General features: G+C 55.8%; 2 protein-coding genes across 2 annotated transcripts in view; both read right to left on the minus strand.

The window, feature by feature from the left end:
• Positions 1 to 4,824: 4,824 nt before the first annotated feature.
• Positions 4,825 to 10,212, minus strand: LOC141941662 (uncharacterized). The gene is made up of 8 exons (XM_074864632.1): positions 10,186 to 10,212; positions 8,776 to 8,885; positions 8,220 to 8,415; positions 7,913 to 8,012; positions 7,640 to 7,785; positions 7,011 to 7,102; positions 6,766 to 6,924; positions 4,825 to 6,405 (listed from the first exon to the last, which is right to left on the minus strand). Exons 1-8 carry the CDS (start codon positions 10,210 to 10,212, stop codon positions 6,399 to 6,401), a joined length of 837 nt encoding a protein of 278 aa, XP_074720733.1. The 3' UTR covers positions 4,825 to 6,398.
• Positions 10,213 to 15,479: 5,267 nt separating this feature from the next.
• LOC141941663 (uncharacterized) overlaps positions 15,480 to 26,718 on the minus strand; it is a 70,311-nt gene continuing 59,072 nt past the window's right edge. Inside the window, exons 3-18 of the mRNA XM_074864633.1 lie at positions 23,549 to 23,668; positions 22,035 to 22,211; positions 21,629 to 21,670; positions 21,375 to 21,459; positions 21,151 to 21,270; positions 20,834 to 20,888; positions 20,481 to 20,737; positions 20,009 to 20,193; positions 19,618 to 19,779; positions 19,424 to 19,533; positions 18,868 to 19,063; positions 18,561 to 18,660; positions 18,288 to 18,433; positions 17,666 to 17,757; positions 17,421 to 17,579; positions 15,480 to 17,060 (exon numbers count right to left, since the gene is read on the minus strand). Of these exons, the coding sequence (XP_074720734.1) occupies positions 17,054 to 17,060; positions 17,421 to 17,579; positions 17,666 to 17,757; positions 18,288 to 18,433; positions 18,561 to 18,660; positions 18,868 to 19,063; positions 19,424 to 19,533; positions 19,618 to 19,779; positions 20,009 to 20,193; positions 20,481 to 20,737; positions 20,834 to 20,888; positions 21,151 to 21,270; positions 21,375 to 21,459; positions 21,629 to 21,670; positions 22,035 to 22,211; positions 23,549 to 23,668 (2,013 nt within the window). The 3' untranslated portion in view covers positions 15,480 to 17,053. The remainder of the gene's footprint in view (positions 17,061 to 17,420; positions 17,580 to 17,665; positions 17,758 to 18,287; positions 18,434 to 18,560; positions 18,661 to 18,867; positions 19,064 to 19,423; positions 19,534 to 19,617; positions 19,780 to 20,008; positions 20,194 to 20,480; positions 20,738 to 20,833; positions 20,889 to 21,150; positions 21,271 to 21,374; positions 21,460 to 21,628; positions 21,671 to 22,034; positions 22,212 to 23,548; positions 23,669 to 26,718) is intronic.

Consider the following 26,718-nt stretch of genomic DNA (forward strand, 5'->3'; position numbering starts at 1 on the left):
TGGGCAGGACCTCACCTACTATAGTCCTTGCACATTCATTATTTTCTACTCATTTGAGACATACCCAAGAGGCAAGACTGATCACAATAAATAAATAAATGCTTAAATGAGCCAATATGCAGTCTAAGTAATATAGATTTTCTTTCAAAAACAGATTCATGAAGCAACAGCTTGTATTATTACTAAAGTGCTTCAGTTATGAGCGACTTAAAAGCCGTGACAGAGTAACAGCCTCATCAAGGAGCCATCTTAGAGACCAGAAAGAACATAGGTACAACTTGCAACACTGACATAAAGGAAGTAGCATGCATGCAAAACTACTCCTGGACAGTCAGCAAGCAGTCAGTGGCCAAAGCAGCTGTCTCTCAGAGGTCTCTAAAGCATGAATATGGTCACACAGCATTGTGCTCAACTGCCTCCTTGGGCCACAAGTGGGTTTGGGGGTATCCCCAGCTGTGCCTAGCAGAGGTGGACTAGTCAAACAAGAAAATCTCACATGAAATGTTAAAACAAAATGGTCTGCAGAAAAATCACCCCCATTCCCAATGTCTAGCTAGGGCAGGCCCTTCCTCTTTCTCCAGGCCTCCATCCAACACTTCCCTGTGTGGCAGCAAGGTCTGCACAGTCCCTTGGGTTTGGTAGAAAATCCTCCTCATCTCCCACAGTGAAGGTCTGGTTCTGCACATCACTCCCTCCTTCTTTATCTGGGTCCTCATTTGGGTTGGCTGCAGATCACAGGCTGTTTCCCAGCTGTGCAGTGCTCTGTTGCTCTCATGGAAGGTGCAAATTCCTTGGGCCATGGCACAGTAAAAAGGGCATTTTCCTCCTGCTCCCAAGGCCTTTTGAGGAACAGTGAATATCATCAGCCACAGATGCTAACCTGCCAATCTGGGTGTGATGAGAAGCATCCTAGATCCAGTGTCCTTTCACCTTCACCACCTGTAGCCAAACCCCATGGCATGTCTCTTGAATCCCACAAGCTGCTGTGTACCCCACTCCATCTCCTGGGTGACAGTTACAACTCCTGCTTAGATTAGGGACGGGAGCAAAATTTCTATTCCAGTGCTTGATGGTCCACCCCTGAGGAAAAAGTAAGTATGAACTACTGCACTGTTTTCTTTCCTCAGGATCTTCTTGCATATGTGGTTAAGGCAAAAGTCTACCAACATCCCTGTGGGAAGGATGATCCTAGGAATATTCTGTCACTACTGTTGATTTCTACTCTTCTATGAAATACTGGAAAGCCAGAGGGGTTGACCTGTTGGATTTCAGTCAGAAGGCTGGGAATCCCAAGTCACAGTTCCCTGTGCCCCCGAGGAGTGGTCCGACAGACAATGGGCTCCAGTAGCTCCAAGAAGCTCCTGTGTCACAGTTATGCAAGGAGCAAACGTTGTTGGTAGCCAACAGTAAAACAGCCCACAAAACTGAAACATGAAATAAGTAAACTAAAACATCTCATGAAGGCTGAACACTTGCTTGCATGCAAGAAGAAAAGAGCTTTTAAGATGACACCTAACAGTGGCACTTCTGAAAACAGTTAAGTAGAAGCTGCAGAAAAAGTCATATCTGAAAGTAATTAGGCGACCTGAGCCTTGAGAGCAATGATTGGCATGGAATCTGGTAGCAGACTAGGGTACTGCAAATCCTTGTTATGCCAACTTCCCTCATCACATCAAATCTGTGGAGACCCTCTCTAACCAAGAAAGGAGACAGACATGAAATTGCAGGCAGTACTTGATTCACCAAATTGCTCCATAAATTTTTCCATGTTAAGGCAGAGTGATCCACATATACACATTGTTGCAAGGCTCCTTTCCATTCTGGAGGGTCAGCGAACACCTTGATAAACCGCTACCATCTATGTTATATGGGTCTGTAGAGTGTTGCTCCCACCCTAACGCTACACACAAATATATCTGTTTCTCCCATTTCTTCATATTTTTGTAGGATCCTGGAAAGGAACTGAAATGTCTGCCCATTACGACCTGTCCTCACCTTCCTTTATTATTTCATTTGATTAATTAGTTCATGTGACCATTTCGGGTGCCTTGCCTGTGAACTCTTATCAGTAACTTCTCAGCAGCCAATGACTTGTTCAATCAACAAATGAAAAAAACCCACCAGGCAACTTTCCTCTTCCTGCTGCCCTCCAAGAAAGGGACCTGTTGGTATGCTCTTGGTACAGAGCAGCAATTAGAGCTGGTCACATTTTCTAATCATTTTATGCTTACTTAGAATATTTTTCATCAGAAAATGCCATTTACTTGAAAGGAAACCTTGGCTGTAGGAAGATGTTGGTTTCAAGAGCATTTTAAAACTGAAAAAATAAAAAGCGAAACCCTTCACAATGGCAGAATATTTCACAGTGACCTTTTTGAGATTTAACACAGGCTATTTTCTTTTGCAATTACGGTCTCTAAAATATTTGATTCTGATCAAATAGCACTCCAGCTGTAGTCCTTCCTGAGTCCCATGCCCAGGTGCATTTTCAGACTGCTCTTCCCACCACATATGCCTGGGCCTTCCTATTCAGGCCGTTTCTGCAGATCAGACTTGCCTCTGCAGCACTGCAGTTATCTGGAGATCAGCGGGAGCAACTGGTTATGAACACATTCCCAAATTCCCAAGCCAAGGTGCTGCTGGCACACTGAGGAAGGCACTGAAGTGCCATCATCATTTGTCATCATCAAGGGATTGTCAGCTGGGAGGCAGCTTAGGAAGGTCCCTTTGGCTGAAGGTACTCTGTGCATGCTGCTGTACTGGCCCTTCATTTACTTCAGCACCAAAGCATAGTAAGAGGCATGAGCATTTGGGAGGAACTCAGAGCAGGGTGTGACAGGTCAAATTGGGGTATCTTCCAAGAACTGAGCTGCAGGGTGCTGACTATTACCCAAAGGATCTTTTAAGATTGCATTCTTGTTTTCTGTGGCAGGGGAGTTCTCTTGAAAATCAGTTTCCTGTTATGTTCACTTCCTCCCTTACCCATTAGCACAAATTAGCTTTTCTTCATTCTTCCTTGGCTTTCCTTACCACACACACTGTTGGCCAGCTTATTCATCTGGAATCTGCCATTTACTAACTGATCTGATTAGAGTTAATTACTAATTATTTGTATTACTACAACCCTGATGTTATACGCACCATGGGAATATAATTTAATTACAGCATAATATCAATCAGATGCATAAATTAAAATGTTTTAATATGATCCCATTTTCTATTTTCAGTTGTATGAGCTGCCAAGCTCCAAGGAGAAAAAAGCTGTTGCTCCAGGCTGTTCTGCAGTGAGAGATGGGCGGTTCTCCCAAATCAGGTGGAGGAATGGGGCTCACAGTTCCCAGGTGTGGTTACCTTTAAGAAGAATTCTTTCTGAAAGGATTTTTAACAAGAAAAGCTACGATTGTACACCATTTAAGTTCTACAGTGTCTAGCAGCAAATTGTTTAACTACATGATCTACGAAGAAACACTTCTTTGTGTTCACTCTGACCTAGACAACAGCTGGATCTTTTGCTAGAAGGAGAAATGCAAGATAGTCCCTTTATAGCTTCTCCTTACCATTCATCATTCTTCATCTCCCTGGCATGCCTTCCCTCAGCCATTTTTTTTCCAGCTGAAGAGACCTAGGCCAGTTAGCTTCTTCTTTGTGCACAAGCTGGCGTGTAGCTTTGTGTCCCTTTCTGAGCCATTTCAAGACAGGGGAGCAGCACTGCAGGCACTATGTAAGATGGTGGACAGACCCCCAACACATACATTACACAAAAGAAAATCAGCCTCAAGAATGCCAAATTTTACCTGGTGATTTTAAGCTGGCACATTTCAGTGGGGAGAAGAGAAAATCTGGGGGGGCTGGTGAGGGATGTATCTTATCCATATATATATATATATATAAACCTGCTGGGAAGAAATACAGATTAGTGAGCCAGGCTTTCTTGAGAGTGTCTACCGAGACCACCAGAGACGACGGGCGTAAATTAAAACAAAAAATATTCCACCTGCACATGAGAAAACAGCTTTTTCCTGCAATGGGGGTCAAATATTGACAAGTTGCCCAGGGAAATTATACAGTCTCCATTCCGGAGATACTCAAAGACCAAGGGCAAACAATACTGGGGCTCTGGTCTAGGTGACCCTGCTTGAGCAGGCAGGTTGGACCAGAGGACCTCCACAGGTCCCTCCCAGCCTCGGCAGTTCTATGGGATGCTGTGCTTTGGTTTGACGCCTCAAGCACCTCCTGCGTCAGCTTGCACCGAGGCTGGCGACAGCTGTAGTTCATGCAGGTAACTCAGGTTTAACCCTTTGTCCCCTGAGCATCCGCACAGCTCCAGCAGCACAGAAAGTCACAGTGGGCCGCGCTGGAGCAAGCTGCTCCGCTGGACTTGTGGCAAGTGTTGCGTCTGCATCCCTGCCCTTCTGTTCTCCCTGTAGGGTCCTGGTCAATACAACAAGCTGCTCTCCCTGGAAATGACCATCGTGGCGAAAGACAGACTCCACTGTGAGCCATGACCTTCACCCACCGAGCAGCCAGCACAGCCAGGGACACGTCTGTGCGAAAGGCCCTCCCCGTGGCAAAAAGGGGATCCATAGTCAGCTTTGGATGGCGTGTGTCTGGTGGAACTGTTGATACTGCGCGATGCCTTGATTAAAATAGGAGCGATGAAGAGAGTTCAAAACCTGCCCTTTTCAGGAAAAATGCAGGAAATCAGAGTCTTTGCAGGAAAAATGCAGGAAGCCAGCATCTTTTGGCTATTTTACACTCCAACCAGAAAGATTGTGGGCCCGTGTTTTGCTGATTAGGGATACCAATTAAACTCAGACACCAGAGTGAAGAGAGCAGGCGTATTTTACTGGAAATAGCTAAATAACGTAACAGAATAATACAGAAAACATACAGTACGAAAAGACACAATAGCGCACTTAAACAAATAGGAAAATACAGGGTCATGCATCAAATCATTACTACCTGAGGGAGAGAACAGTGATTAAGAAAGATCCATCACCACTTGCATACGTCACCATCATCCAGACCCGCAGTGGCTGGGCAGCCCCGGTTACAGCGAGGATTTGGAGAGCCTGTCCCGGCAAGTGGGAAATCCTACGCGGTGCGTCCACCCGTAGGTGAGGCTTCCAAAGTCGCTGTGAGCGGGTCCAGCCTTATATAGCCCCAAATCAGCAAGCCAGAATAGCTGGCACCTCTGTTTTGAGCGGAACGTCTGGTTTCACTCTCACATTAGATTCCCCCGGAGCCTGGCCAGGGCTCAAGGGAGAAGCTAAGGGAGTTTCCCTGCTTATCTAATTTATTTATGTTCTTTTTAGAACAAGGCCACACGTCTGGTCCCAAGGCCGGACAGCAGGCTTCATGGCCTTGTTAACTTACCTCTATGCCAAGAAGAAGAAAGATACATTCAGGATAGACATGTTTCCATTACATTCATCATCAGTCAGGAGTCTATGATATCTAAGCTACATCTTTCATTAATGACCATACACATATCGTTAATGACTACATACTAAGTTTGCAGCTTTGGCTCGGGGCCTGTTGTTCAGGCTTCAACACTTCAACACTTTAGCGCTTTTTACATCAGGATAGGCGGTTTGTTATAACCTAGTACAATACCTACTAGCACAACGGTTATCAGGTACAAAATATACAGGATTCCTCTATAGGTCAACTCTGGCTTGGGCCTATTGTCCAAGCCTTAGCACTTCAGCCCGGTGGTTAACGCTTTAAGGGCAGTTCAGCACGTTGGGAAAAGGGATGGAAGACCACTCTTGTGGACACTGTCTGGACTGGGCTAGGCTGGGGTTGGAGAGCCTGGGAGGGTCTCCGGGGTCCCAGCTTTCCCGCAGTGCTGACTGTGGTGGCTGCTGCCTGTTCTTTCCTGCAGTGCTGACTGCACCCACCTGGTGGGGCTGTCCTTGGGAAGGGCACCAGAGCTGAAAAAGCCCCTGGTGGAGGGGCGGGGAGATGCTCTTCTCCAGAGATTTGCCAGAAACTCTCCAGAGCATCCCTTTTCTAGCCCGTGAGGTGCTCTGTGTGACAGGGAACGTGCCCATTAGTCCACAGTCCTGGGCAACCTGGTCTAGGTGACCCTGCTTGAGCAGGCGGGTTGGACCAGAGGACCTCCACAGGTCCCTCCCAGCCTCAGCGGTTCTATGGGATGCTGTGCTTTGGTTTGACTCCTCGAGCACCTCAACTCAGCCCCGATGCCTGCTGGAAAGGATTCTGGCGCAAGAGATGATCCCAAACTCCTCCACAAGGATGCATCACAAAACAACGTCTACCTCGTCCAGAATATCGTACGGCACACACACTCAGAAGAGAGAAAATGTCCTTTTATTGCGGACATTAACTGCAGGAGCCCAGGAGTCACACGGGTTCAACCAGTAACAGCAAAATCAGCACCTACAACGACAGAGCCAGAAAGCACTGGTAAAGCCACAAAGGCAGCAACAGGCATGGCTTGGTTCCCCTTTCTTTGGGAAACAGGAATTGTTGATATCCCAGAAGAGAGCTACTGCTGGCATTGGCTCTGGGGTGGCTCCGGCCCCTTATCCCCATGGGTAATGCCCTTAGAGAGCTGTGCAGGTGCAGAGGTGCACAGTGCCCCTGTGCCACACAGGAGGGCTCCCCTGGGCAGCTGCCACGGGGTTATTTCCAAACCCTGCATAGCACCATCCCCTCGCCGTCCCTTGCCAGTGAGTTGGACTGACTTAGAGCAGTGTGGGGAGTTGGCAAAGATGGGCAGCAGAGCCTGGTACACACCTGGGGCTTCCCGATCTTTTGCACCTCCCTGCTTTTCTTGCAGTGCCCATCTTCTCCTCTCTTCTCTTCTTCGCCTGGTGGGGTTCCGTCTCTTCTGCCCAGGCCTCTTCTCTCTTTCTTTTCCTTTGGCTGGCGTTCTCCTGGCGGAAGCCTGCAAACCTTTCCATCCCACAGCATGATTAGACAGGTAAAGCCAGGATCAATCGGAATCAGTTCTTGATTTAACCAAAGCTGACTCATTTTACCTTCTTTGCTCTGAGAGGCTCTTTGGTTCCTCTGCGCATCCCAGGGCCTCTACCGTGGTCTTGGGGGTGGCTGGAGACAGAGCAACGGGTGCCTAAAACAGAAAGGTCGTCATTAGCAGGTGGCAAGGGATGCCCTGAAGTAGCAAGCAACTGCTTGGCACGTTGCTGCCTTATCTCTACAGAGGAGATCCCTTTGGCCGGTTTGCATTAGCCCTTTCTCCCAAGGATCTCACTCTGGAACACAGGGTTCACGTGGGGGTGTGACAGTTCATTTGTGGGGCCATTCAGCAGAGAGCCTGCGATCCCCTGCCGGGCAAGAGAAGGCTGGCCCACTACAACCTTGTGCGGTGGGAGGCTTTGCTTTTGAAATCTATCTTTCTGTGGCATTTTGTAGGTATTTCCTTTGATTAAGCACATGCCTAACGCATTGGAGAAAAGACCTTGCCAGTTTTCCTTACAGGGTGTTCTTCCCGGGGGGGGGGGGGGGGGGGGGGCGGTGGTGTGAAATAAAATGCAAAGCCACAAGAGGTCGAACGCCAGGAAGAGGCACAGCAGCTGCTTGGACCCAGCAGCAACTCCCCTCCTCCTACCTAAGCCACATTGTTGCAGCGCTCGTGGAGCTGCCATACCTCCGCCCATTCTGCTCCCAGCACCGCGTCTGCCCCTGCTGCTCTCTGGAGGCTGAGCAGAGAGGCTGGTGCATCCAGGCAGGCTTTTGCCTGGAGCTGTGCGACTGCTTCACCTGCCGGGCCATGCTCCCTTCCCAAAGGCAGCTCTGGAAAGCAAAAGCACGTGCAGCCAAGTGACTTGTTGGAAGTGGACAACAGCTAAAGCAAAACCCACAGGAAGCCCTACCCCTGCTGTCTGCTCAGGCTGTGACAACCCTCAGTCCCTCCTCCTACCTGTGGATCTGCCCATGGGCTCTGGTGACATCTGGCCAGCCATCTCCTCCCCCAGGATGTCACTGCCGTTCTCAATGAGAAATTCCACCAGCAGCTTCACCTGCACACATCAAAGCCTTGGTTTCAGCGCAGGTGTCTGAAAATGTGCCGAGCAGCCTTTCCTGCTCCTGACCCTTGCTTCTGCACAGGCTGTGGCTGTGGCTGTGGGGCTGCTCTTCCAGGCAGCCACTCCACCGGCATTTGCTCAGGAGAGGAGGAAGCTCTGAGGGTCCAGGCAGGCTGCAGGCAGCCGGTCAATACAGCGTACCTTCTCGGTCACCTCCAGCATGGCCTCGAGCGGGAGCAGGTCCTCGTCGGGTGGGCCCAGCAGGTTTGGCCCCAGGCAGATGGCCAGGTTGCTGGAGGTCATTCTGCTGGTGGACACGTGGTGGCCAATGTTCTGCAGCAGTGAGATCAGGCGCTGGAGGAGGAGGAGATGGGCTGCAGGCAACTTCTCGGCCACCCTGAGGGAGCAGGAACACAACGTTAAGGAAGCAGATGCTGCCCACAGCTGTCCCCGAAGCTTGCACAAGGCAGGTGGGAGCCAGTGTCTGTGTTGTGCCACTTTCCAGGTGCTCTCAGGCAGCGATCAGGGCTCGTGTGCTTCAGGAAGAAAACACACTGCTGCTTCCCAGCTCCTGGTTTCACCCAAGCCCACGCAAGGGAGGGCTCCCTGCCCACGTCCTTTCCCCCAAAATGCAACCCCAGCCCAGCAAATGCGAGCTGCCAGAAAGTGCAACCTTCTAAGGAGCCCGTCCCTTTTCAGACAAGTCCCAGGACTCTGCCACTCCCTACTCAACAGGCAGGCTGCTGGCCACACTCACACTTTCAGCGCTTCCACCCTGGCCTCCTTGCTTGGCCTCTCCATGGCCTGCATCCAGTCCTGGTAGAGGCCGACAACGAGCAGCTTGCCCGGGATGCTGCGGAGAAAGTCCTGCAAGGCCAAGGGCTTCAGGTGAGCCTTTGAAGGTTCCAGGCCAGCCAGGAGCTCTTCCAGCTGCAGGGCAGAAGCGCTCACCTTCAGGACGGCAGCCAGCAGGATGACAGGCTGGTTTGCCAGGTCCACATCTGCGCCGCGGTCGAGGTCCTCCTTCAGCTTCTGGAGCGCCGTCCCCCTGTCGGATCTCCGGAATATCCCCTCCGTCGACGGTCCTCGCTGGTGCAGGATGTCCACGAGCTCCTGCGGGAGACGCAGGAGAACAGCTGCTTGGCTGAAGAAACAAGTGACGGCAGAGGCCAGAGCTCTGCCCCAGGCTGGGCTCCCCCCCCCACCCGCAAAGGGTCTGGCGCCAGAAGCGGTGGCCGTGGGTGAAGAGCCCAGTGCCCCAGCCACCCCCGGAGCTGCTGGGGACAGTGGCTCTGGAGCAGCCGCAGGGAGGGCTGGGGCCCCCCTGTCCAGGCTGGCCTACCTGGATGGGCCGGGGCAGCGTGCCGGCCTCCCCGCAGAGGGCTGCCAAGGGCTGCCCAAAGAGCGCCCTGCTGCAGTCGGAGCCCGCCTGCCCTGGCACCGGGGCAGCGGACGGGCTCCGCCGCAGCGCAAAGGGCCAGGGCAGCCCCCTCCTCCTCCTGCCGGTGCTGCCGCCGCTCCCTCCTGCTGCAAAGGGAAAGAGAGCAAGAGCCCGTCAGTGGGAACCGCCAGGCCAGCGCTCCCGGAGCCTGCCCTGCCCTGCCCTGCCCTGCCTGCAGCGCGGTGCTGAGCGGTGCGGCGGGACGGGACGGGCAGGGAGCCGGCAGCTGGAACCAGGGCTCTGGCTCAGCGGCTCCGGCTCGCAGTCTCCTGAGAACCGGCGGGACAGTGGGACAGCCCCGCCCAGCCCTCGCCCTGCCCTCCCCCAGGCTGCGAGCAGCAGCAGAGGGAGGCTCCCTGTCCCGCAGAATCACGTCCAGCGGCCGCTGCCCAGCGGGTGTCCTTGCTCGTCCGGGTGACATCCGTCCTCCCTTGGGGTGCCCAACCTGCGGGGTGACACTTAGGGAACAAGGGAGCACGGCTCCTCCTGGCTCTGGCCGAGGAGCAGGGACCCATCTGCCCGGCTTTGGGGACAGAGCTCAGGCAGGCAGCACCTCGAGTGCTCAGCACTGTCGAAGGGTCCCGAGCGCTCAGCTCTCTCCTGCTGCAGCGTGATGGGCACCGATTTCCTCTGGCCAAAGGGCAGCAGCAACAGCATCCTCAGTTGTGCAGACGTGCCGGTCCAGGAGAAAAGAAGGCCCTCCCTGCCCTTCGTTCCCAAACTCACCTGGTGAGCGGCAAAGTCCCCCTCCATTGGTAGATGGGGCTGTTGGAGGCCCTTGCTTGGGATCAGCCTGCAAGAACCAGGCTGCGCTTAGAGAGCATCCCCGCGGCGGAAAGGGCCACCGGCGAGCGGCCACCCGGCACCAGCAGCCTGAGGGCGGCAGAGCGGGGACCCTCTGCCCTCCTGGGCTTTCTGCCTCACGCGGCAGGTTTCCTCCCAGCACCACCAGCGGGGACATGCGGCGTTCCTGGTGGCTCCCCAAGCCTCTTTGCGCCCGGGGTGGCACTGCGGGACCCTCCCTCCCCCCTGCACAGGCTCACCCCACTCGCTGCACATCCCTGGCATCCCGGCACAGCCAGAGGCGGGTGAAAGGCAGCCGTTCTCACCTCTGCCTGGTCCTCCATCAGCCTCTCCAGGCTCCTGGCGCTGAATGTCTTCCACTGGGCAGGAGAGAAAGAGTGGAAGGAGGTGAGCAGCGATGCCTCTGCTGCTCGGCTGGAGGGCCAGCGCTCGGGGACAGTGGCCAGACTAGAGAGACACTCACGGCATGGCGTCGGCTCAGCTCCTTCTGCAGGAGTTTGATCGATGGGACGTCGGTCACGCGGGCTCCCGTGGCTCCTTCGGGTGTCCTGTGCACCAGCAAGGGACAGAGAGAGAGCTGGCTGAGCCCCAAGCCACCTCTTCTCCCTTCTCAGGCAGCTCTGCCTGAGAGCTGCCCGCAGCCGCGGCGGCAGCTCTCCCCACCTGGGGAGCTGTGTTGCCCCATCCGGCCGCGCCTGAAGCACCCCCCTAGCTTACCCCAGCAGCTTGCCCAGCCACAGCTGCTTCAGTGCCCGGGAGCTGCAGAAAGAGAGGAGAACCAGCGTCAGGCCCCGCTGCCCCCCAGGCCCTGGGCCCCGGCACAGCCTTGCCCCTTGGGAAGGGCAGAGGGGCAGCACGAGGCCCCGTGGGGCGGGACAGGGGTGCTGCCCAAGCCCTGGCTCCCTGTGTCCTGCCAGAGCAGCTGCCCCTGCCCTTCCCTTCTGGGGACCAAAAGGTGACCAGGGGATGCAGGATGTGGAAACGCACCCCCATCCCTCCCTGCCGGCGTGCTGCCTGCTCCCTGCCCAGGCTCTGCACGGAGGGCAGAGGCCATTCACAGGGTGGTGTGGGCACGGTTGGGACCCTCTCCTGCCCGGCCGTGGGACGTGGCACCACGACTCACCCGAAAGTGGCAACACAGGTGCCGCTGGGCCAGATGAAGATGATGGAGGTCCTGTCCTCGTCGCTGTCTTCCTCCTCCTCCTCCTCTTTGACGTCCCCCGCTGCCTCCTTCCCGCTGCTCAGCACCCACAGCTGGTCCAGGGCCAGGCGGAGCTGTGGGTGCAGGGTGGTGCCACGTCTGCGGAGAAGAGAGACAGGCAGTGAGCTGGAGGTGGCTGCCTTGGGGTGCCCTCTGGCAGAGCCCTGCCCCCCACCTGCCCCTCTGTGGTGGTTAAAGTGAGCAGTGTTAAAGATGACACAGTAAGCATGGGCAAGCCCCCAGCACATCGCAACGAGTTGTGTCTCCCGGGGTTTGTCAGATTGGCAACACACCTTTTCCAAACACTCCACCAGTTTATCAGGACTCTGCACTTGTTTGGGAGTGAAATCCCAAAGCATTGGGGGTGACCACTGACTCAGGCACTTGCCCATCTTTTCCCACACACCTTGCCATTTATAGCTATCTGCCCTCGGGGCAGGTTTCCGGGTGGTGCCATTATTGGAGAAGTACCGCATGGCCCAAAACAAGATCTGGCAGACATTCAGAAAGCGCTGTGCCGCAAACACACTGGCCTGGGTGCTCCAAGGATAGCTAAAACTCTCAAAAACCGAGAGCATCTCTTCCCCTGGCTCACCCACAGAGGCGGTGAGACCCCTAACGAAAGCCCAGGCAGCAAACAGGTACCGGTTCACCCCCACAAGCAGTGATCCAAGCACATTATAAGCAGTCAGTAGCCAGTATAGCAAAATAAAACCCTTGACACATTTTCCACCGATAACAAACGCCAGCACTGGGAACACACAGGGGATATAAGGATTAATCCAGCCCCACCACGCAAGCAAATTGGCCAGCACTGCAAATGTTCCTTATCAAACAAATACAAATAAAACCAGAAAAATGGCACCTAACAGATGGCTCTAACACACCTTCTCCTTTTGTCCTTATCTCAACCCTCTCGTGCCACACGTTGGGTGCCAAAAAGGCTGTGGTGGTTTAGGCCCCGCCGGGACCCGAGACCACGCTGACGCTGCCCCTCCCCCACCCTCCGACCGGAACGGGGCAGGGAGTGAAATACAGACCCCGGGGCTGAGATAAGGAGAGGTTTGATACAACAGTGCAACAGCAACAAACCGAACAACAACAAGAACAATGGCAATAACAGTAATAACAATAAACAGAACAAGGGATATACCGATACAGCAGTGAGGGAAGGGACCCCACCCCACGCGTTTACCAATCTTCCCGCGCTTGGGCGCCCGGACCTGACGTCAGCATGGTATTGAATAACCCGGCTAGAGCTCCCTCCCCACTGCTGGGGAAACTTAACCCTATCCTGGCTAAACCAGGACACCTTGGGATGGACATTGGTGCATCCAGCACCAAGGCCCCAGGGCCTGGGGCTGGTGCCAGAGTGTCCCTGGCCTGGTGGCAGGGCCAGGGATGGGGGAAAGGCAGTGGGGCTCTGAGGGTCTTACCGCAACTTGGCGATGACCAGTTCCTCCTGGAGGAGGAGAAGGCGCCTCTCGCTCCTCCTGCGGCCCCGGGTCAGCCGCACGTCTGTGCTCAGCACCGCCTCGGCGTCGGTGAGAGCCTCCCTGCGGAGCAGAGAGCGGCGGGCATGAGAAAGGCCGCGGCTGCGGGGCCCGGCCGTGCCCACCCATCCCCGAGCCGCAGGGGGGATCCTACCTGGAGTGCCAGCAGCAGTTGGCCTGGCCCATCCTGCCCGGGACAGGAGGACCCTCGCTCTGCACCGCTCTGGGATGCAGCCCAGCCGGTCACAGCGAGGACGGGAAGCAGGGTGCCGGTGCCGGGAAGCGCTGTTCGGCCAGAGCCTGCCTCCTCCCAGCGCTGCTCCGTGCCAGCACAGCCCCCTGCTGCCGGCTCTGGTGGCTGCTGGCTCCAAAATGGCCGCCTCTGGGAGCCCAACTGAAAGTGGGCGGGGCCTCGTGCTGGGGGTTCTCTCCAGCATGGCCCTGGCTGTCTTGCGCTGGGGAGCCCAGAGCAGGACAGAGCAGAGGGGAAGCACCCCCTCCCTCCACCTGCTGCCAGTGGTTTCCCTGCTGCAGCCCGGGATGCACTTAGCCCCCGTTGCCCCAGGGGTACTTTGCTGGCTCCAAGTTGCTCAACTTCGGGTCCACCATGACCCCAGGGCTCTGCACAGCTGGGTCTCCCCCAGCACATACGGCTCCAAAGGCTTCTTCCTGCCCAGGTCCAGCACTTTGCTCTTCCCTCTTCCCCTTCTTCAACGACAGCAGGCACCTGGCAGCCCCTTTCTCCAGCCTGTCAAGGGCCCTCTGGTTGGCAACACAACTCCCGGCTGCAGGAGCCTCTCCTCCCGGTCGTGTGCCTTCTGCAAGCCGTCTGAGGGTGTGCTCTGCCCCGTCATCCGCATCACTGAATGTGGACAGCGCGTGCATCATGCGGCGCACGGCTTTCTCACGGGATGATCAGAAATTGAGGGGGAAGATCCACTTGTCTGTGTGTGTGTGTGTGTGTGTGTGTGTATTATATATGGTGCTTCTCCCTGTCATCCCTTCAAGCCATTAAAAGGTGTACAGGCTCTCTTGTTTTTCATTGGAATGTCACACCCCTTGGTAGTACTGACCTTATGTGCAACGTTGTATCAGGCTGTACCCTTGCCTAGACTGTTAGATAGTAGGTAGCCTAGAGTAGTAGAGAGCATATGATCTGCATTAATGGTGCTAACACCAGTGATGGGAGGTTGCATCTAGCTGTTCAGCCAAAGGGTAAAAATCAGAGGTGGCTGTTGAACTCAGTGGGCAATTGACTGAATTCAGCACGTTCAAAAAAGAAAAGCTACAGGAGAAAGGCATATTCTGTCTTGACTGTTACAATGCAGGTTTTAGGAGGTATGAAGATAAACCCTCCATGCCCCTCCGGCCACCCGCTTCCAAGAGAAAGGACTAGAGAAAAAAGATGCAACTTCTAGAGCTATGGGGCTTTTAATAGCCAAGTAAATTTCCCCGTATCATGCCCATTCAATGAGCTACTTTGTCTGACACTCCGCCTTACTCGGTACCGGCATAAGACTCTTCCCGGAAGAATTAGACAAACCAAAAAATTGCTGTACAGCCAGTTGCCTCTGTTACGCTATGGAAGATGCAGAATTCCTCCCTGACCCACAGCTTTCCACCTACAACCAAAACCGTAGTGAAGTTTTCCTCCATTTCAAATGGGCGCTGATGGCTCTTCCCCAGGGAAAGCCTTTCCTCTGTCACTCTGGGGGCGTAGCTGCTCATAGGCAAGGCAAGCCCCGAGCCTCACGCACCATCCGAGGCCACCACCGTCCTCCTGTAGCCGTGAGCAAGATCTCAAACTCCTTTTCTGCTGCAGGAGAAGAGTTGTTAATAGAAGCGGATGCACGAGGCACGGTCTGTTCCAGAACAGTCACAGCTGTTCAAAGCTTTCCGTGCCCTGGGTTGGTGGTTGTCAGGACCAGCTCCTGCGTCAGCTTGCACCGAGGCTGGCGACAGCTGTAGTTCATGCAGGTAACTCAGGTTTAACCCTTTGTCCCCTGAGCATCCGCACAGCTCCAGCAGCACAGAAAGTCACAGTGGGCCGCACTGGGGCAAGCTGCTCCGCTGGACTTGTGGCAAGTGTTGCGTCTGCATCCCTGCCCTTCTGTTCTCCCTGTAGGGTCCTGGTCAATACAACAAGCTGCTCTCCCTGGAAATGACCATCGTGGCGAAAGACAGACTCCACTGTGAGCCATGACCTTCACCCACCGAGCAGCCAGCACAGCCAGGGACACGTCTGTGCGAAAGGCCCTCCCTGTGGCAAAAAGGGGATCCATAGTCAGCTTTGGATGGCGTGTGTCTGGTGGAACTGTTGATACTGCGCGATGCCTTGATTAAAATAGGAGCGATGAAGAGAGTTCAAAACCTGCCCTTTTCAGGAAAAATGCAGGAAATCAGAGTCTTTGCAGGAAAAATGCAGGAAGCCAGCATCTTTTGGCTATTTTACACTCCAACCAGAAAGATTGTGGGCCCGTGTTTTGCTGATTAGGGATACCAATTAAACTCAGACACCAGAGTGAAGAGAGCAGGCGTATTTTACTGGAAATAGCTAAATAACGTAACAGAATAATACAGAAAACATACAGTACGAAAAGACACAATAGCGCACTTAAACAAATAGGAAAATACAGGGTCATGCATCAAATCATTACTACCTGAGGGAGAGAACAGTGATTAAGAAAGATCCATCACCACTTGCATACGTCACCATCATCCAGACCCGCAGTGGCTGGGCAGCCCCGGTTACAGCGAGGATTTGGAGAGCCTGTCCCGGCAAGTGGGAAATCCTACGCGGTGCGTCCACCCGTAGGTGAGGCTTCCAAAGTCGCTGTGAGCGGGTCCAGCCTTATATAGCCCCAAATCAGCAAGCCAGAACAGCTGGCACCTCTGTTTTGAGCGGAACATCTGGTTTCACTCTCACATTAGATTCCCCCGGAGCCTGGCCAGGGCTCAAGGGAGAAGCTAAGGGAGTTTCCCTGCTTATCTAATTTATTTATGTTCTTTTTAGAACAAGGCCACACGTCTGGTCCCAAGGCCGGACAGCAGGCTTCATGGCCTTGTTAACTTACCTCTATGCCAAGAAGAAGAAAGATACATTCAGGATAGACATGTTTCCATTACATTCATCATCAGTCAGGAGTCTATGATATCTAAGCTACATCTTTCATTAATGACCATACACATATCGTTAATGACTACATACTAAGTTAGCAGCTTTGGCTCGGGGCCTGTTGTTCAGGCTTCAACACTTCAACACTTTAGCGCTTTTTACATCAGGATAGGCGGTTTGTTATAACCTAGTACAATACCTACTAGCACAACGGTTATCAGGTACAAAATATACAGGATTCCTCTATAGGTCAACTCTGGCTTGGGCCTATTGTCCAAGCCTTAGCACTTCAGCCCGGTGGTTAACGCTTTAAGGGCAGTTCAGCACGTTGGGAAAAGGGATGGAAGACCACTCTTGTGGACGCTGTCTGGACTGGGCTAGGCTGGGGTTGGAGAGCCTGGGAGGGTCTCTGGGGTCCCAGCTTTCCCGCAGTGCTGACTGTGGTGGCTGCTGCCTGTTCTTTCCTGCAGTGCTGACTGCACCCACCTGGTGGGGCTGTCCTTGGGAAGGGCACCAGAGCTGAAAAAGCCCCTGGTGGAGGGGCGGGGAGATGCTCTTCTCCAGAGATTTGCCAGAAACTCTCCAGAGCATCCCTTTTCTAGCCCGTGAGGTGCTCTGTGTGACAGGGAACGTGCCCATTAGTCCACAGTCCTGGGCAACCTGGTCTAGGTGACCCTGCTTGAGCAGGCGGGTTGGACCAGAGGACCTCCACAGGTCCCTCCCAGCCTCAGCGGTTCTATGGGATGCTGTGCTTTGGTTTGACTCCTCGAGCACCTCAACTCAGCCCCGATGCCTGCTGGAAAGGATTCTGGCGCAAGAGATGATCCCAAACTCCTCCACAAGGATGCATCACAAAACAACGTCTACCTCGTCCAGAATATCGTACGGCACACACACTCAGAAGAGAGAAAATGTCCTTTTATTGCGGACATTAACTGCAGGAGCCCAGGAGTCACACGGGTTCAACCAGTAACAGCAAAATCAGCACCTACAACGACAGAGCCAGAAAGCACTGGTAAAGCCACAAAGGCAGCAACAGGCATGGCTTGGTTCCCCTTTCTTTGGGAAACAGGAATTGTTGATATCCCAGAAGAGAGCTACTGCTGGCATTGGCTCTGGGGTGGCTCCGGCCCCTTATCCCCATGGGTAATGCCCTTAGAGAGCTGTGCAGGTGCAGAGGTGCACAGTGCCCCTGTGCCACACAGGAGGGCTCCCCTGGGCAGCTGCCACGGGGTTATTTCCAAACCCTGCATAGCACCATCCCCTCGCCGTCCCTTGCCAGTGAGTTGGACTGACTTAGAGCAGTGTGGGGAGTTGGCAAAGATGGGCAGCAGAGCCTGGTACACACCTGGGGCTTCCCGATCTTTTGCACCTCCCTGCTTTTCTTGCAGTGCCCATCTTCTCCTCTCTTCTCTTCTTCGCCTGGTGGGGTTCCGTCTCTTCTGCCCAGGCCTCTTCTCTCTTTCTTTTCCTTTGGCTGGCGTTCTCCTGGCGGAAGCCTGCAAACCTTTCCATCCCACAGCATGATTAGACAGGTAAAGCCAGGATCAATCGGAATCAGTTCTTGATTTAACCAAAGCTGACTCATTTTACCTTCTTTGCTCTGAGAGGCTCTTTGGTTCCTCTGCGCATCCCAGGGCCTCTACCGTGGTCGCGGGGGTGGCTGGAGACAGAGCAACGGGTGCCTAAAACAGAAAGGTCGTCATTAGCAGGTGGCAAGGGATGCCCTGAAGTATAAGCAACTGCTTGGCACGTTGCTGCCTTAGCTCTACAGAGGAGATCCCTTTGGCCGGTTTGCATTAGCCCTTTCTCCCAAGGATCTCACTCTGGAACACAGGGTTCACGTGGGGGTGTGACAGTTCATTTGTGGGGCCATTCAGCAGAGAGCCTGCGATCCCCTGCCGGGCAAGAGAAGGCTGGCCCACTACAACCTTGTGCGGTGGGAGGCTTTGCTTTTGAAATCTATCTTTCTGTGGCATTTTGTAGGTATTTCCTTTGATTAAGCACATGCCTAAGGCATTGGAGAAAAGACCTTGCCAGTTTTCCTTACAGGGTGTTCTTCCCGGGGGGGGGGGGGGGGCGGTGGTGTGAAATAAAATGCAAAGCCACAAGAGGTCGAACGCCAGGAAGAGGCACAGCAGCTGCTTGGACCCAGCAGCAACTCCCCTCCTCCTACCTAAGCCACATTGTTGCAGCGCTCGTGGAGCTGCCATACCTCCGCCCATTCTGCTCCCAGCACCGCGTCTGCCCCTGCTGCTCTCTGGAGGCTGAGCAGAGAGGCTGGTGCATCCAGGCAGGCTTTTGCCTGGAGCTGTGCGACTGCTTCACCTGCCGGGCCATGCTCCCTTCCCAAAGGCAGCTCTGGAAAGCAAAAGCACGTGCAGCCAAGTGACTTGTTGGAAGTGGACAACAGCTAAAGCAAAACCCACAGGAAGCCCTACCCCCGCTGTCTGCTCAGGCTGTGACAACCCTCAGTCCCTCCTCCTACCTGTGGATCTGCCCATGGGCTCTGGTGACATCTGGCCAGCCATCTCCTCCCCCAGGATGTCACTGCCGTTCTCAATGAGAAATTCCACCAGCAGCTTCACCTGCACACATCAAAGCCTTGGTTTCAGCGCAGGTGTCTGAAAATGTGCCGAGCAGCCTTTCCTGCTCCTGACCCTTGCTTCTGCACAGACTGTGGCTGTGGCTGTGGGGCTGCTCTTCCAGGCAGCCACTCCACCGGCATTTGCTCAGGAGAGGAGGAAGCTCTGAGGGTCCAGGCAGGCTGCAGGCAGCCGGTCAATACAGCGTACCTTCTCGGTCACCTCCAGCATGGCCTCGAGCGGGAGCAGGTCCTCGTCGGGTGGGCCCAGCAGGTTTGGCCCCAGGCAGATGGCCAGGTTGCTGGAGGTCATTCTGCTGGTGGACACGTGGTGGCCAATGTTCTGCAGCAGTGAGATCAGGCGCTGGAGGAGGAGGAGATGGGCTGCAGGCAACTTCTCGGCCACCCTGAGGGAGCAGGAACACAACGTTAAGGAAGCAGATGCTGCCCACAGCTGTCCCCGAAGCTTGCACAAGGCAGGTGGGAGCCAGTGTCTGTGTTGTGCCACTTTCCAGGTGCTCTCAGGCAGCGATCAGGGCTCGTGTGCTTCAGGAAGAAAACACACTGCTGCTTCCCAGCTCCTGGTTTCACCCAAGCCCACGCAAGGGAGGGCTCCCTGCCCACGTCCTTTCCCCCAAAATGCAACCCCAGCCCAGCAAATGCGAGCTGCCAGAAAGTGCAACCTTCTAAGGAGCCCGTCCCTTTTCAGACAAGTCCCAGGACTCTGCCACTCCCTACTCAACAGGCAGGCTGCTGGCCACACTCACACTTTCAGCGCTTCCACCCTGGCCTCCTTGCTTGGCCTCTCCATGGCCTGCATCCAGTCCTGGTAGAGGCCGACAACGAGCAGCTTGCCCGGGATGCTGCGGAGAAAGTCCTGCAAGGCCAAGGGCTTCAGGTGAGCCTTTGAAGGTTCCAGGCCAGCCAGGAGCTCTTCCAGCTGCAGGGCAGAAGCGCTCACCTTCAGGACGGCAGCCAGCAGGATGACAGGCTGGTTTGCCAGGTCCACATCTGCGCCGCGGTCGAGGTCCTCCTTCAGCTTCTGGAGCGCCGTCCCCCTGTCGGATCTCCGGAATATCCCCTCCGTCGACGGTCCTCGCTGGTGCAGGATGTCCACGAGCTCCTGCGGGAGACGCAGGAGAACAGCTGCTTGGCTGAAGAAACAAGTGACGGCAGAGGCCAGAGCTCTGCCCCAGGCTGGGCTCCCCCCCCCACCCGCAAAGGGTCTGGCGCCAGAAGCGGTGGCCGTGGGTGAAGAGCCCAGTGCCCCAGCCACCCCCGGAGCTGCTGGGGACAGTGGCTCTGGAGCAGCCGCAGGGAGGGCTGGGGCCCCCCTGTCCAGGCTGGCCTACCTGGATGGGCCGGGGCAGCGTGCCGGCCTCCCCGCAGAGGGCTGCCAAGGGCTGCCCAAAGAGCGCCCTGCTGCAGTCGGAGCCCGCCTGCCCTGGCACCGGGGCAGCGGACGGGCTCCGCCGCAGCGCAAAGGGCCAGGGCAGCCCCCTCCTCCTCCTGCCGGTGCTGCCGCCGCTCCCTCCTGCTGCAAAGGGAAAGAGAGCAAGAGCCCGTCAGTGGGAACCGCCAGGCCAGCGCTCCCGGAGCCTGCCCTGCCCTGCCCTGCCCTGCCTGCAGCGCGGTGCTGAGCGGTGCGGCGGGACGGGACGGGCAGGGAGCCGGCAGCTGGAACCAGGGCTCTGGCTCAGCGGCTCCGGCTCGCAGTCTCCTGAGAACCGGCGGGACAGTGGGACAGCCCCGCCCAGCCCTCGCCCTGCCCTCCCCCAGGCTGCAAGCAGCAGCAGAGGGAGGCTCCCTGTCCCGCAGAATCACGTCCAGCGGCCGCTGCCCAGCGGGTGTCCTTGCTCGTCCGGGTGACATCCGTCCTCCCTTGGGGTGCCCAACCTGCGGGGTGACACTCAGGGAACAAGGGAGCACGGCTCCTCCCGGCTCTGGCCGAGGAGCAGGGACCCATCTGCCCGGCTTTGGGGACAGAGCTCAGGCAGGCAGCACCTCGAGTGCTCAGCACTGTCGAAGGGTCCCGAGCGCTCAGCTCTCTCCTGCTGCAGCGTGATGGGCACCGATTTTCTCTGGCCAAAGGGCAGCAGCAACAGCATCCTCAGTTGTGCAGACGTGCCGGTCCAGGAGAAAAGAAGGCCCTCCCTGTCCTTCGTTCCCAAACTCACCTGGTGAGCGGCAAAGTCCCCCTCCATTGGTAGATGGGGCTGTTGGAGGCCCTTGCTTGGGATCAGCCTGCAAGAACCAGGCTGCGCTTAGAGAGCATCCCCACGGCGGAAAGGGCCACCGGCGAGCGGCCACCCGGCACCAGCAGCCTGAGGGCGGCAGAGCGGGGACCCTCTGCCCTCCTGGGCTTTCTGCCTCACGCGGCAGGTTTCCTCCCAGCACCACCAGCGGGGACATGCGGCGTTCCTGGTGGCTCCCCAAGCCTCTTTGCGCCCGGGGTGGCACTGCGGGACCCTCCCTCCCCCCTGCACAGGCTCACCCCACTCGCTGCACATCCCTGGCATCCCGGCACAGCCAGAGGCGGGTGAAAGGCAGCCGTTCTCACCTCTGCCTGGTCCTCCATCAGCCTCTCCAGGCTCCTGGCGCTGAATGTCTTCCACTGGGCAGGAGAGAAAGAGTGGAAGGAGGTGAGCAGCGATGCCTCTGCTGCTCGGCTGGAGGGCCAGCGCTCGGGGACAGTGGCCAGACTAGAGAGACACTCACGGCATGGCGTCGGCTCAGCTCCTTCTGCAGGAGTTTGATCGATGGGACGTCGGTCACGCGGGCTCCCGTGGCTCCTTCGGGTGTCCTGTGCACCAGCAAGGGACAGAGAGAGAGCTGGCTGAGCCCCAAGCCACCTCTTCTCCCTTCTCAGGCAGCTCTGCCTGAGAGCTGCCCGCAGCCGCGGCGGCAGCTCTCCCCACCTGGGGAGCTGTGTTGCCCCATCCGGCCGCGCCTGAAGCACCCCCCTAGCTTACCCCAGCAGCTTGCCCAGCCACAGCTGCTTCAGTGCCCGGGAGCTGCAGAAAGAGAGGAGAACCAGCGTCAGGCCCCGCTGCCCCCCAGGCCCTGGGCCCCGGCACAGCCTTGCCCCTTGGGAAGGGCAGAGGGGCAGCACGAGGCCCCGTGGGGCAGGACAGGGGTGCTGCCCAAGCCCTGGCTCCCTGTGTCCTGCCAGAGCAGCTGCCCCTGCCCTTCCCTTCTGGGGACCAAAAGGTGACCAGGGGATGCAGGATGTGGAAACGCACCCCCATCCCTCCCTGCCGGCGTGCTGCCTGCTCCCTGCCCAGGCTCTGCACGGAGGGCAGAGGCCATTCACAGGGTGGTGTGGGCACGGTTGGGACCCTCTCCTGCCCGGCCGTGGGACGTGGCACCACGACTCACCCGAAAGTGGCAACACAGGTGCCGCTGGGCCAGATGAAGATGATGGAGGTCCTGTCCTCGTCGCTGTCTTCCTCCTCCTCCTCCTCTTTGACGTCCCCCGCTGCCTCCTTCCCGCTGCTCAGCACCCACAGCTGGTCCAGGGCCAGGCGGAGCTGTGGGTGCAGGGTGGTGCCACGTCTGCGGAGAAGAGAGACAGGCAGTGAGCTGGAGGTGGCTGCCTTGGGGTGCCCTCTGGCAGAGCCCTGCCCCCCACCTGCCCCTCTGTGGTGGTTAAAGTGAGCAGTGTTAAAGATGACACAGTAAGCATGGGCAAGCCCCCAGCACATCGCAACGAGTTGTGTCTCCCGGGGTTTGTCAGATTGGCAACACACCTTTTCCAAACACTCCACCAGTTTATCAGGACTCTGCACTTGTTTGGGAGTGAAATCCCAAAGCATTGGGGGTGACCACTGACTCAGGCACTTGCCCATCTTTTCCCACACACCTTGCCATTTATAGCTATCTGCCCTCGGGGCAGGTTTCCGGGTGGTGCCATTATTGGAGAAGTACCGCATGGCCCAAAACAAGATCTGGCAGACATTCAGAAAGCGCTGTGCCGCAAACACACTGGCCTGGGTGCTCCAAGGATAGCTAAAACTCTCAAAAACCGAGAGCATCTCTTCCCCTGGCTCACCCACAGAGGCGGTGAGACCCCTAACGAAAGCCCAGGCAGCAAACAGGTACCGGTTCACCCCCACAAGCAGTGATCCAAGCACATTATAAGCAGTCAGTAGCCAGTATAGCAAAATAAAACCCTTGACACATTTTCCACCGATAACAAACGCCAGCACTGGGAACACACAGGGGATATAAGGATTAATCCAGCCCCACCACGCAAGCAAATTGGCCAGCACTGCAAATGTTCCTTATCAAACAAATACAAATAAAACCAGAAAAATGGCACCTAACAGATGGCTCTAACACACCTTCTCCTTTTGTCCTTATCTCAACCCTCTCGTGCCACACGTTGGGTGCCAAAAAGGCTGTGGTGGTTTAGGCCCCGCCGGGACCCGAGACCACGCTGACGCTGCCCCTCCCCCACCCTCCGACCGGAACGGGGCAGGGAGTGAAATACAGACCCCGGGGCTGAGATAAGGAGAGGTTTGATACAACAGTGCAACAGCAACAAACCGAACAACAACAAGAACAATGGCAATAACAGTAATAACAATAAACAGAACAAGGGATATACCGATACAGCAGTGAGGGAAGGGACCCCACCCCACGCGTTTACCAATCTTCCCGCGCTTGGGCGCCCGGACCTGACGTCAGCATGGTATTGAATAACCCGGCTAGAGCTCCCTCCCCACTGCTGGGGAAACTTAACCCTATCCTGGCTAAACCAGGACACCTTGGGATGGACATTGCTGCATCCAGCACCAAGGCCCCAGGGCCTGGGGCTGGTGCCAGAGTGTCCCTGGCCTGGTGGCAGGGCCAGGGATGGGGGAAAGGCAGTGGGGCTCTGAGGGTCTTACCGCAACTTGGCGATGACCAGTTCCTCCTGGAGGAGGAGAAGGCGCCTCTCGCTCCTCCTGCGGCCCCGGGTCAGCCGCACGTCTGTGCTCAGCACCGCCTCGGCGTCGGTGAGAGCCTCCCTGCGGAGCAGAGAGCGGCGGGCATGAGAAAGGCCGCGGCTGCGGGGCCCGGCCGTGCCCACCCATCCCCGAGCCGCAGGGGGCATCCTACCTGGAGTGCCAGCAGCAGTTGGCCTGGCCCATCCTGCCCGGGACAGGAGGACCCTCGCTCTGCACCGCTCTGGGATGCGGCCCAGCCGGTCACAGCGAGGACGGGAAGCAGGGTGCCGGTGCCGGGAAGCGCTGTTCGGCCAGAGCCTGCCTCCTGCCAGCGCTGCTCCGTGCCAGCACAGCCCCCTGCTGCCGGCTCTGGTGGCTGCTGGCTCCAAAATGGCCGCCTCTGGGAGCCCAACTGAAAGTGGGCGGGGCCTCGTGCTGGGGGTTCTCTCCAGCATGGCCCTGGCTGTCTTGCGCTGGGGAGCCCAGAGCAGGACAGAGCAGAGGGGAAGCACCCCCTCCCTCCGCCTGCTGCCAGTGGTTTCCCTGCTGCAGCCCGGGATGCACTTAGCCCCCGTTGCCCCAGGGGTACTTTGCTGGCTCCAAGTTGCTCAACTTCGGGTCCACCATGACCCCAGGGCTCTGCACAGCTGCTTTCCAGCTGGGTCTCCCCCAGCACATACGGCTCCAAAGGCTTCTTCCTGCCCAGGTCCAGCACTTTGCTCTTCCCTCTTCCCCTTCTTCAACGACAGCAGGCACCTGGCAGCCCCTTTCTCCAGCCTGTCAAGGGCCCTCTGGTTGGCAACACAACTCCCGGCTGCAGGAGCCTCTCCTCCCGGTCGTGTGCCTTCTGCAAGCTGTCTGAGGGTGCGCTCTGCCCCGTCATCCGCATCACTGAATGTGGACAGCGCGTGCATCATGTGGCGCACGGCTTTCTCACGGGATGATCAGAAATTGAGGGGGAAGATCCACTTGTGTGTGTGTGTGTGTGTATTATAAATACGGTGCTTCTCCCTGTCATCCCTTCAAGCCATTAAAAGGTGTACAGGCTCTCTTGTTTTTCATTGGAATGTCACACCCCGTGGTAGTACTGACCTTATGTGCAACGTTGTATCAGGCTGTACCCTTGCCTAGACTGTTAGATAGTAGGTAGCCTAGAATAGTAGAGAGCAGATGATCTGCATTAATGGTGCTAACGCCAGTGACGGGAGGTTGCATCTAGCTGTTCAGCCAATCAGAGGTGGCTGTTGAACTCAGTGGGCAATTGACTGAATTCAGCACGTTCAAAAAAGAGAAGGTACAGGAGAAAGGCATATTCTGTCTTGACTGTTACAATGCAGGTTTTAGGAGGTATGAAGATAAACCCTCCATGCCCCTCCGCCCACCCGCTTCCAAGAGAAAGGACTAGAGAAAAAAGATGCAACTTCTAGAGCAATGGGGCTTTTAATAGGCAAGTAAATTTCCCCGTATCATGCCCATTCAATGAGCTACTTTGTCTGACACTCCGCCTTACTCGGTACCGGCATAAGACTCTTCCCGGAAGAATTAGACAAACCAAAAAATTGCTGTACAGCCAGTTGCCTCTGTTACGCTATGGAAGATGCAGAATTCCTCCCTGACCCACAGCTTTCCACCTACAACCAAAACCGTAGTGAAGTTTTCCTCCATTTCAAATGGGCGCTGATGGCTCTTCCCCAGGGAAAGCCTTTCCTCTGTCACTCTGGGGGCGTAGCTGCTCATAGGCAAGGCAAGCCCCGAGCCTCACGCACCATCCGAGGCCACCACCGTCCTCCTGTAGCCGTGAGCAAGATCTCAAACTCCTTTTCTGCTGCAGGAGAAGAGTTGTTAATAGAAGCGGATGCACGAGGCACGGTCTGTTCCAGAACAGTCACAGCTGTTCAAAGCTTTCCGTGCCCTGGGTTGGTGGTTGTCAGGACCAGCTCCTGCGTCAGCTTGCACCGAGGCTGGCGACAGCTGTAGTTCATGCAGGTAACTCAGGTTTAACCCTTTGTCCCCTGAGCATCCGCACAGCTCCAGCAGCACAGAAAGTCACAGTGGGCCGCACTGGGGCAAGCTGCTCCGCTGGACTTGTGGCAAGTGTTGCGTCTGCATCCCTGCCCTTCTGTTCTCCCTGTAGGGTCCTGGTCAATACAACAAGCTGCTCTCCCTGGAAATGACCATCGTGGCGAAAGACAGACTCCACTGTGAGCCATGACCTTCACCCACCGAGCAGCCAGCACAGCCAGGGACACGTCTGTGCGAAAGGCCCTCCCCGTGGCAAAAAGGGGATCCATAGTCAGCTTTGGATGGCGTGTGTCTGGTGGAACTGTTGATACTGCGCGATGCCTTGATTAAAATAGGAGCGATGAAGAGAGTTCAAAACCTGCCCTTTTCAGGAAAAATGCAGGAAATCAGAGTCTTTGCAGGAAAAATGCAGGAAGCCAGCATCTTTTGGCTATTTTACACTCCAACCAGAAAGATTGTGGGCCCGTGTTTTGCTGATTAGGGATACCAATTAAACTCAGACACCAGAGTGAAGAGAGCAGGCGTATTTTACTGGAAATAGCTAAATAACGTAACAGAATAATACAGAAAACATACAGTACGAAAAGACACAATAGCGCACTTAAACAAATAGGAAAATACAGGGTCATGCATCAAATCATTACTACCTGAGGGAGAGAACAGTGATTAAGAAAGATCCATCACCACTTGCATACGTCACCATCATCCAGACCCGCAGTGGCTGGGCAGCCCCGGTTACAGCGAGGATTTGGAGAGCCTGTCCCGGCAAGTGGGAAATCCTACGCGGTGCGTCCACCCGTAGGTGAGGCTTCCAAAGTCGCTGTGAGCGGGTCCAGCCTTATATAGCCCCAAATCAGCAAGCCAGAACAGCTGGCACCTCTGTTTTGAGCGGAACATCTGGTTTCACTCTCACATTAGATTCCCCCGGAGCCTGGCCAGGGCTCAAGGGAGAAGCTAAGGGAGTTTCCCTGCTTATCTAATTTATTTATGTTCTTTTTAGAACAAGGCCACACGTCTGGTCCCAAGGCCGGACAGCAGGCTTCATGGCCTTGTTAACTTACCTCTATGCCAAGAAGAAGAAAGATACATTCAGGATAGACATGTTTCCA

The sequence above is a fragment of the Strix uralensis genome, chromosome 3 (assembly GCF_047716275.1).
Source record: "Strix uralensis isolate ZFMK-TIS-50842 chromosome 3, bStrUra1, whole genome shotgun sequence".
Taxonomy (NCBI): Eukaryota; Metazoa; Chordata; class Aves; order Strigiformes; family Strigidae; genus Strix; species Strix uralensis.